Source organism: Eumetopias jubatus, unplaced genomic scaffold (genome assembly GCF_037043125.1).
Source record: "Eumetopias jubatus isolate StellerSeaLion01/CBP00866 unplaced genomic scaffold, mEumJub1_p1.0 scaffold_9, whole genome shotgun sequence".
Lineage (NCBI taxonomy): Eukaryota > Metazoa > Chordata > Mammalia > Carnivora > Otariidae > Eumetopias > Eumetopias jubatus.
Genome location: NW_028274815.1, coordinates 13916207 through 13927066, shown reverse-complemented (window position 1 = coordinate 13927066; position 10860 = coordinate 13916207). Strand labels below are relative to the sequence as shown.

Below are 10860 nucleotides of genomic sequence, written 5' to 3'. Positions count from 1 at the left end.
GAGCGGTTTGGTCCGGTGCTCACAAAACTACACTGGAGAAGATGTTCTAGAGCAACTGTGGAGAAGCCGCTTCTGAGGTAAAGAGAATTTTAGAATTTTAAAAACAGAGTTGTTTCTGTTCTCAAAGAGAGAGAGAGAGAGATGGAGAGAGAGAGAGATTCTGACTTTTCCCTTAATTCTACCAGAGGGAAGAAAATACTTAGAGCCGCTATAGTCCAGGCACCAGCAAGAGGCGCTAAAAATAGACAACGTAACGGCCGCGTGCGCGTTGTACTTGGAGGGAGAGACCACCCGAGCTCGCGAGCTTAAGGTAGAGTGGGGGCGGGGCCGGATGTCTGGGGCGGGGCCGGGGCGGGGCTTTCTCTGAGGCTGGGGCCTAAGCCAGCCTCAGGGGGCGTGCCAGGGGCGTGACCGGGGATCGAGGGGTGGGGGGTGAGGCGGAGCCACCTGGAGCTTACTAAAAACCAGCCCGACAGGAACCTCGGACAGATCACCTCAGTTCGCTGTCATGTCGCTCACGTACTCCACGGCGCGCGGTGCCGAGTTCATGTCCTCTTTACCGCCTCCCGAGGACCCTGATTCCCAACCACCCAGTAGTAAGCGGCCCCGTCTGAAGGAACCGGGCAGTGCCTTTGAGGTGGAGTGGAGGCTTCCTTTGGTGCCTCGCTTGTCCGAGGTGGAAAAAGTCTGGCAGTTGTCGCCCAGACCCTTCAGGACGCCCCTTGTTTCAACTAATGTGCTTTTTGATCACTCCACAGACTCGTGTGTGGAGAAACCAGTCAGTGGGGAGCAGATATGTAATCTGAGATGCCCAAACGGCAAATTTGAGATGAACAGTTGTTTGCAGTCTCTCCCCTCACAGAGTTTTGATTCTGGTTTGAGGGCTTCCGGAAGGTCTTGCGAAGCAGGACTGTATGACAGAGAAGTTGTCAGTGTGCACTGCGGTGATAGAGCTGAAGTAGAGGTCGGTTCGCTCCTGCCCAACGCCTCTCTACACGATAGACCTGGACTTAAAAACGCGGATGGAAAACAGTACTTAGTCCAAGGGAGAGACAATATTCAGGAGGACAATAGTTATGTAAAACAGACAGAATACTTATTTTTGGATGTTACGTTTTGCAAGGAAACCAAATCAACATTTCATGATATTAAGAACAGATGTAAAGCTGACAGTGTTATGCCATCAAATAAAAAAGAAAATAACATCTCAGCATCTACACTAAATATATCAAAATCTCAAAACCAGCCCAGCATAGAAATTGCCAAACCCAGCTATTTTAGAGATGGCAGCACAATAAGTATCCCTGAGTTTCCAACTGATTTAAATAGCAAAATGTCCTCTGTCTATTTAAAGGAAATAGCAAAGAAAAAGAATGACAAAAACGAGGCATATGTTAGGGATTTCACAAACATTTACTGGTCCCAAAATAGACCTGATGTTAAGAAGCAAAAGTTACAGGATGATAAAAACATTGTGGATGCTGATGCGGAAAATATTTTTTCTGCATGCTATGAAAGTAACCACCAGTCACTCAGCAACCAAAATATTTGTGTGAGAAAAAAAGACTTGATCAGTTTAAACTACTATAACCACAGTAGTATCATAACTGATGTAACAGAGTCTGGAAAGAATTTCACTATAATACTAGGGAATGCAAACTTGGGAGAAGTAGAAACATGCCTGGACATTTACATATTTACCAGATTAGAAAAATCTCAAAGCCAGGACTGTAACATTAGACAGGTTTTGGAAAAAAGGAGGGAAAGTTGTTGGATTATGAATAATTACAGGACTCAAAGTGAAAATATTAAGAAAACTGGAGAAAAATTGAATTTTCTACAATTATTAGAAATAGATATTTTAAGCAAAGAAGATTGTCACTATACAAAAGCCATGAATATACATGAAAAACAATCAAAACCTCTTATGATAGGAACACTTGGTAGCCGAAAGGCTTTAATAATTTTTTTTTGGTTAAATGGTAAAGGAGAAAACAATAATATGCTAGAGTTAAGATACTGTACTACACAAAAAGACTTTCATTTAAGCAATGTTTTTGGAAGTGTCATTATGGCAAATTTTTGTTTTCATGAAAATACTTCAGAAAATCAAAAAGATGATAATATTTTAACCCGGTGTGAAATTTTCAAGGATAAAAAGCAAATTGATCTTCAAAATCTAATAATTAAGAATATGAATGTCAATAGAAAGAATATGTTAAGCATATATTTACAAAGCAGTGTTTCAGAACCTCTAAATAGCATATTGAAAAATGACATAGTTTCTTTGTTCAGTAAGTTTGACTCTTTAACAAGAGTTGAAAATGATTCTAAATTAGAGGAGAGATGCATTGTCAAATGGATAGTGCCTTTGCATTATTCAAAAAATATTATAGAGGAAAATCATACTATAAAGCTCGTAAGGATTTTAACTTTTTCAAGACTATTAGAAGATAGGAAACTTATGTTAGAAAAAAGAAAGTTATTTAAAACTGATCAAGTTTTTGAAAAGTCTAAGAAAAAAACCATCAATTCCTTCAGTCTGACAACTAAAAACAAACAGTTTCCAATTTTTGAAACATATGAAAAAATTCCTCTTTTAATGGATTTTGATGATGTGGATGAAATTTCTTTGGCAAAAGGAATTTACAAGAATAAGAGTTGTCCTGAACAATTCATAAATGAGGAAAATTGGGCTCACTGTAGTCCTAATGCTGTTAAAACACATGTTAAGTCTGGTTCTCCATTTATACAGAACAACCATAGATACATTAATGAAAAATTTTATGAAATAAATATGTACAACCAAGATTTAGATACTGAAAGAAAACAGGAGCATACTAAGATCAGTAGCTTTAATTTTAAGTGCATATTTGAAGATTTCTTCAATATTAGGCAACAGGCCAGACCAACAAACCACGACTTAAAACATAGTGAACAAACCAATCCTAGGACTATAATCGAAGTGTTAAATGTTGGGAGCTTGCTAAGTGAAATCAAAGGAAAAAAACATGACTCAAGTTTGAAGGCGGAAGTAGAAGTCACAGCACAAAGTTTAACAAACAGTTGCCAAGTTAACAAAGATATTATGATAGAAAAGGAAGAGAAAAATAATTTTTATTCAATGGATGGCCTGTTTTGTATGCAACCAGTTTCATTAATGAGTAAAAAAGTAAGTGTGGAAGAAATTAAATATGTTAATCAAAATAATGTAGCTGACGGAAATGAATATGAGAGTGTTTTGCAAGACAGTGAGTTGGCTAATTCAAAGCATTTTCATCCAAAGAATGATTCTACAGAATGTGTTAATCATCAGTTTGAAACTGATTTGAGTCTAGGGAACAATGAGTGTTTTCAGGACTTAACTGCTGAGTGTTTATCAACACAAGCTCAGACAATAGTGAACGATTTTGAGATGAAGAGTAAATTTGATTTAGTCCTTGAAGAACTTCATATGTTTCATGAAATCAGTAAGGAAAGCAAAATTCTAAGCGCTGTGGAAATAAACAATGGGCAAGAAAATTACTTTAGAGAAAATAATGATATTGAGGAGGTAAAAACGGAGATAAAAAAAGATGAGGAAATGGTTACAGTCAACAAAATATGTGAGTCTTCTTTGCTCCGTGATGCTATAACATGTCCTAAGATGCCTCAAAGACACCAGAGTTTATTTAAATGGAAAACAGTACCTGATCATGGAGAGCAGGAAGTTCCAAATGAATATAGCTGTCCAAGAACACTGGAAGAAGAATTTTATTCTACTTCCAAGGAAGGTATGAAATTAGTTTTAAAACGTCTTTTTCTCATGATAAAAAAATGGCTGCTTTTTTTCTGTGTAGGCCAAATATATAATTTTTTGAAAAAGGGAGAGAGAGGTAAAGAGTAAGACCATATTTACTGATGCACATTATTTTCCCATGAAAGGCTGTTCAAACATTAAATAACGTCCTGAAGTTGAAGTTCACAAGGGATGAAATTTTTAAAAGGAGACTTGATGAGTCCTGCTTCATTTATCTATAAATATTAGGAGCCAACAGGAGGAAAATTTTCGAGAAAGTAATTTGTTTATAGTATTGACATTTTATGTAAAAGTTACTTTTTGCTGTAACATACTGATTTTTATTCGCAGACTGTGAAAAACCTTCACCTAAGAGGCCTGCTTCTTTCTCTGATGAACTTGAGGAAAAATTTAATTATTTACTGAAGGGAGGTAAGATTTTTGGTTATTTTCTAGAATACCTTCTAAGATGATTATTGCATTTTGTATTTTTAGCACAAGGAGAATATCCTCAGGTTGTTAGAAGATAAATACAAAGATTTATCACTTTTGTAACCATTAATAGCTTACTGATGCAAATTCCAATAGTTAAAGATCAGCTAAAAATGTAAATGCCATTTAGAACGTTACTGGGAAATGGGCTCTACAAAACGGTGTTTCAATATTTGCAGTGATGCATTGCAATAACTATGTGATGAAGACGGGGTTTTTGTTTTGTTTTGTTTTTGGTCTAATAAACACATCTAATGTGTGTAACATTAATTGACAAAACCAAAAAAGGCGTTTATCTAAGTTGGATTTTCATTGATGAGATGTTATTCCCAATTACATATTTATTAGCTATGTTCTCTATTCTTTATTATGGGGCTCTCTATATGGATATTTTATTTAGTAATTAAAAAAATTATTATCACTTATTAGTACTAAAAAATAAAACTAAAGAGAAGTTAAACAACTAACTTTATCCTTTGCCTAAAAGGTCTATGACACCTGAATAAAACACACTAAGTCTAACACCCATTTTAACTTGTAATACCAATGGGAGTGAGGTAGGGGTAGGGTTAGAATTAGGAAAGTGTTTTCTAAAAGACTAAGTTTTCATGTGGTCAGAAATTGCTGGTATTACACCACAAGACTAGATCTAGAAAGAGTAATGATGTAGGTGAAATATATTTACCAAAACATCTTTAGTCGTGCATCATTTCTCAAAATATTTTTCCTGGCCTCTCAACATCAGTAGGACGCTATCACCAATACCTTTATTCAGTCACTTCAGAAGTGTATCTGTTTCTCTTTTCTTAGTTTACAGTGAGATAATCTTAAAAATTAAGCCCATTCCTTGGAAGGTCAAAAGCCCCTAGGTAGTCTCTTCTCCCCTGAATAAAGGGAATAATTGAGAGAACAACACTCTATGAGACACAAAGCAGAGTGGTAGAATTAGCTTGGAAAGGTTGTTTTTTCTAGCACAAACAGAAAGGAAGAGATTGGGTTTAGGAATGTATTTTGAGATAGAAAGGAAGACTAGGGAGCTCATACTCATATTATCATCATGGTCATAACTGTAATAATGGAATGGATATATGAGGAAAATTGAAGTATGTACACAAACTGGAAAAGAAATGTTACATTTGTTAGGAATATCTGAACCCATCATACTCTATTGTGCCTTCACAAGAAAAAGAGCCTTGTCATGAAATACGAAAAATAATGTGTTATGAAATATGAAAAATAATACGGACAGCCAAAATTATTTAGTACTATGTTAAGACAGTCATCTTGGATTTACATTCAAAGTGCATAAAAATGGGGTAATTTTTCTGAGACTTGTTAAAATCCATAGTGTAAGGAAAAAGTTGGGAAATGGTGGAAAGCAGGGCTAGTAAACATGGACTAATTCTGCCTAGGTAGAGTGGGTGACTGCTTACGCAGCGTGATTTTAAAGGCATTGGGAAATGGTTGGCTCCATGCTGATGCTGAAATGTTTTTGATACCTAGCCAGTTATCATCATGATGCCTCCAGTTAAATTTCTACCAGTAATGTCTCCAGTGCATCCTCTCTCTCCTTTCTCTGTGGTGTAGAAAATGCAAGTAGTTTGAAATTATTTTGAATATGTGAAATAGGCCAGCCAGTCAGTGCACCAGGTGCTTTATATATCATTTAGCACCAAAACTTCCCTAACTTTAATGTACATACGAATCACCTGGGTGTCCTGTTCAATGATTCTGATTCTTTTGGGTGGTAGGCCCTAAGATTCTGTATTCCCAACGAGCTCCTAGCAAATGTAGATGCTGCTAGCCTATGGACTATATTTCGACTTGCAAGGATTTAGAAAACATTTGAGTTAATATTATTTCTAAAAGATTACTAATACATTTTATGGCTTTTTTAAATACTGATTTTTTTTTTAAAGATTTTATTTATTTATTTGACAGAGAGAGATAGCGAGAGCAGGAACACAAGCAGGGGGAGTAGGAGAGGGAGAAGCAGGCTTCCCACCAAGCAGGGAGCCCGATGCGGGGCTCGATCCCAGGACCCTGGGATCCTGACCTGAGCTGAAGGCAGACGCTTAATGACTGAGCCACCCGGACACCCCTAAATACTGATTTTTTTTAACATGTTTAAGTTCAATTAGTTGACACTGATTTTTAAAATGAATAATTTCTGGTAGTATGTTTGAATGTTTACAATTGTTAAGTAGTACAAAGCAATAAATTAATCTGGTGTACAGTAATAATAAAAGGGATCACAACTTATTTATAAAAGGTAGGAAATCCAAGGAGACAAAGAAGCGTATCCTTAGAGCCACAACTTGATGACTGTTTAAGGGCATATGCTTTGCAAAGGGCCAGCTGTTGACACAAATTGGTTTGGTGATTTCCTACCCATTGCAAAATTACCAGAAGTATCTGTCATATTAGACCATGAAAGAGGAAAGCTATTCTTTGAAAAAAGTAATCAAATAGACTAATCATGGCTTTGTTCTGAAATAATAATCTCATAATGAAGAAGTCCACTTAGCATAAATTGCTGAAATTATCTAATTTATAAACAAATCTAGTGTATCAGAAATGATCCAACAATTTTGTTTTATTTGGACAATCCCCTATTCTTTAAAAATTGAAAAAAACTAGTAGTATGCTTTTTCTCTTTTTATAATTAACTTTATACTTTTAATGTTGAACAAAGTATCATAAGCTGATTTATAGTTATTTTTGTGGTAAGTTGTTTTCTCCCTATTTACCTATAGTTAAACTTTGTGTTTATATTTTGCCAGAATTATTATTAGGTTGATTATACCATTTTCAGTAAAATGTGCTATTATATTAAGATCATATAATTCATTAAAGCTGGCTTAAAGCTTGATACATTTTTAGCTTTACAGATGTACTTCACTATTTTTTTTTTAAAGTGCTCTGAAAATTAGGGATATTTTTGTATTTCATTATCAAGAATAGTTGATCCTACCTGTCTGGTCAACTGATTGTTGTCCATGAAATGTTTTGAACTTTTTTGAATATGATAGTATGATGTTAAATAAAAATTTCAAAAGCAGAGCCCTCCATTAATACATAATAGATGAAATGCATTTGTGCACTATTGTTGATAATAATCTCTATTAGAAGCCAAATGAAATCATTAACAGTATAGCCTACTGTTTAGCTTCTAATAGAAAAATGACTTGGTTTTTAAAGCCACAACACCAAGTTAACTGTAGACTTTTGTTGTTGTTAAGTCAAACTGCCTGACTGGAAAGCTGATTTTATTTAGTTGCTATTTTATGTGGGAAAGTTACTTAACTTTGTTTATGCTGAGGTTTTCACATTTTAAAAATGGAGATAGGAAAAGTAAACTAATGTATTTAAAGCACTTAGCTCAGTGACTCAGTAAATGTTGCTAGATGATGATAAGTAAGTGAAACTTTTTAAGCTTAGAAACTACAAGTAATTTTTATTCCCTCATGCACTTTTATTGTCTTATATTTTAGGTAGTAATTTTTCACATGGAATTTCAAGAGTACTACCTCTTAAGACATGCAGTCGACCAATCAGAATTGGTTTGTCAAGAAAAGCTAAGCTTAAACGGCTTCATCCCTATCTGAAGTAAATGTTGTGAGAACTTAAAAGAAGACACTGGACTTTAATATTTCAAAACATTTCACAAGATCTATAAATCTTTTGTCTCTTACTTTGGTTAAATGCTTTCTCCTGGGTTGAGAGTTTTGAGCTTTATTTATTATGAAGTACGCAGAGGGTTGTGTGTGTGGGGGGGTTGTGTGTGAATTGTCTAATTGCCTTTAAATGTTACAAAATATTTCATTGATATTTTCATATTAGATTACCATATGTACATTAAAAGCTTTTCATAATTCATTAAACACGTCATCTTATTATATTTCATGATATGTATGTGTATGAAGCTTTTATGGAGAAGAGTGATACCCTTTATAGGTTTTTCAAAGGATCTGTGACTCGTAAAAAGGTAACAAACCACTGTTCTAATCCACTTCCCTTATTTTTTCAAGTGAAAAATAGAGGTGCAAAGAGGATGGGTAAGTTTTTAAGAACACAAAATTAGTGTCAGGATTGGGATAGAGGCACTGTCTGAAGAAACCTTTCCTACTTTTCTCTGCATTCACTTTATAATTTTTATCTCGTTCCCCAGAGTCTATCTTTGGCCCCAGAGCAGAATTATGACCATGTAGTGAATACCTAATAATTTATTCACTCATAAAACAGATACATTTTAATACTACCATTGTGTTAAGTACAGAGATAGAATACAAAAGAAGACATGTAAAAGAGACTGCCTTATGGAACTTATTTTCTCTGCTTGAGATTGGTAAAGAAATGTGGAATATACTTAAATGAAATGTAGCCATCAGTAGAATAATATTTTTCAAAACACTATACAGAGAAGTAACAATAAAATGGACTAGGTAACAAAAAGTAAGGGAAGGAGGCATCAAGAAAACATTAAAAAACAGAAAGCATACGATACAAGAGGAAGACTAAATGTATCAATTCACAAAACATATGTGACTGGATTAAATTATCCTTTTACAAGATAGGGTTCTGAAACACACTAAAAATACCTTAAATTCAGCTGTATTCTTTAATTACCACCCCCCAATCAGGTACTTTCCAACTTCAATATCTTGCTCTGATTTCTTTCTCCCCTGCAGACCTCACCACCTTCTCAAACACTATAAACACCTTGCTAGAATGAATGCAAGTTCCTTGAAGGCAAGATTCTTTCCTCTCCACCCACTAATAGAGCCCAAGTGCCTAGAATAGTACCTGCCCTTTGTAAGTAACCATAAAATATTGAATGAACGAATGAATTTCTACACCTGCTCATAATTCCTATGTCTTTTTGAATTCTTTTTTTTTTTTCAAGATTGCATTTATTTGAGAGCAAGCACAAACATGGGGAGGGGCAGAGGGACAAGCAGACTCCCTGCTGAGCGGGAAGGAGCCTAAAGCAGGGCTCAATCCCAGGACCCTGAGATCATGACCTGATCCATCCAGGTGCCCCTTTTTGAATTCTTAATAGCTTATGACCTTGGGCAAGTCCTCATTTCTAAAAACAGGATAACAATAGCTCATGGGATCATTGTGAAGTTTAAATGAGCTAATATATGTTATGTATTTATAATAGCTCTGATACATAGTAACTTCTCAATAATGAATAGCAATATGCTGATACATAGTAACTACTCAATAATTAATAATTATTTAGAATGGTTGACTTTTTCTTGAATTTTTTTTGGATCATGTATTAGATTATTTCCAGGAATATGCCTATTCCTTTGAGTCTTATGAAGATGTTCCTTTTACTTTTTTTCAACAAAGGTCCTCATCTATCTCTTTTTTCTTTTTATTACTATTATAAGCCCCATTTGGGTTTTTTTCTTTATACAAGGCAAATCTCAACACAATCAAGATTTGCCTGGACAAACCATGGTCCTTTTCCCTATTCCCTGTTCCTGTTTATGAGTACTGAATTCTGTTCTCCTATCTATTTCTCAAGGGCAAACGTATGTGCTTCCAGCCTTATTCCTAATATTTAGGAGCCTTTTATAGAGACTTCCATCCTTTTTTTAAATAAATGGTGTAGAAACTGTTAACAACAAAATGATTTTTTGGGGAATAGCAGAGAATTGCAATTCAAGATATGCATGCTATGGCAAAATTATAGGCAAGTCAGGAGAACAAAGGCAAGAAACACTTATAGAGGAAAGAGGGGTTGAGAGGGGCTATTATAAACAAAAAGTACATTGGAATTACTGGGAGTTCAAAGTGTAGTGGCTTTTCCTTGGCAAGTTGTGGCTGTCTCTTCTTGGCTGGGCTGTTGCCAGTCAGGGAGAAAATCTTTCTTCCTCCTACAGGGGTAGTAAAGTACAGGCTTCTCTCAATTGGGAATGCAAGATATGTTCTTCCTGTTGAGGTCTGCAATTGACAACCAGGGAGAGGGAATAAAAGATCTTTCCCTTCTGGCCTCCTGACTCCATTTTTTTTTTTTTTTTTAAGATTTCTTTATTTTACAGAGAGTGGGGTGGCGGGGAGAGGACACGTGGGGGGAAGGACAGAAGGAGAGACCCTCAAGCAGACTCCCTGCTGTGGGGCTGGACCTGTAACCCATGAAATCATGACCTGAGCAGGAACCCAGTCGGTCACTTAACCAGGGCACCCCACTGACTCTATTTTAAATGAAGTTTCCTTCATTCAGTTTCACAAAGCTTACAACAACTGCTGGTTCTTTCATACTCTGAACTATGTGTAAGTTTAAACTCCTCACCCCTATGTAAAAAATTTGGGGAAGACTACATCTCTTCAAATGCAAAAATCTCTCCTGCTAGTGTTATTACTTAAGCACCCCTTCCCCCAGTACTTCCTATCCAAATACACATATATGCACACACAAACAGATATTACCTTACCCTTCCTGCCTAGTTCTGTGAGTTCTTGTCTTTGGAATTAGGAAGTTGGAGGAGAGGAGGGAGGTAAAATTTTAGCTCCTACGTTTTTGTGTTTTTATAGCCAGGTTTGGAGAGGCTGCACTGGGGGCTATGGTAGAAGAC

At 35.8% G+C, this 10860-nt stretch overlaps 1 protein-coding gene across 1 annotated transcript; it reads left to right on the top strand.

Annotated features, from left to right (window-relative positions):
* The first annotated feature begins 508 nt into the window (after positions 1 to 508).
* On the top strand, positions 509 to 7883 carry RAD51AP2 (RAD51 associated protein 2). The gene is made up of 4 exons (XM_088026165.1): positions 509 to 928; positions 965 to 3773; positions 4130 to 4210; positions 7765 to 7883. Exons 1-4 carry the CDS (start codon positions 509 to 511, stop codon positions 7881 to 7883), a joined length of 3429 nt encoding a protein of 1142 aa, XP_087882291.1.
* The last annotated feature ends 2977 nt before the right edge of the window (positions 7884 to 10860 follow it).

What these genes read in the sequence shown, in the direction of transcription:
- RAD51AP2 (XM_088026165.1), top strand. Translation starts at nt 509, where the DNA reads ATGTCGCTCACGTACTCCACGGCGCGCGGTGCCGAGTTCATGTCCTCT. An exon ending in GACTGTATGACAGAGAAGTT is followed by an intron (nt 929 to 964) that starts GTCAGTGTGCAC and finishes GCTGAAGTAGAG; the next exon opens with GTCGGTTCGCTCCTGCCCAA. An exon ending in TAATTATTTACTGAAGGGAG is followed by an intron (nt 4,211 to 7,764) that starts GTAAGATTTTTG and finishes CTTATATTTTAG; the next exon opens with GTAGTAATTTTTCACATGGA.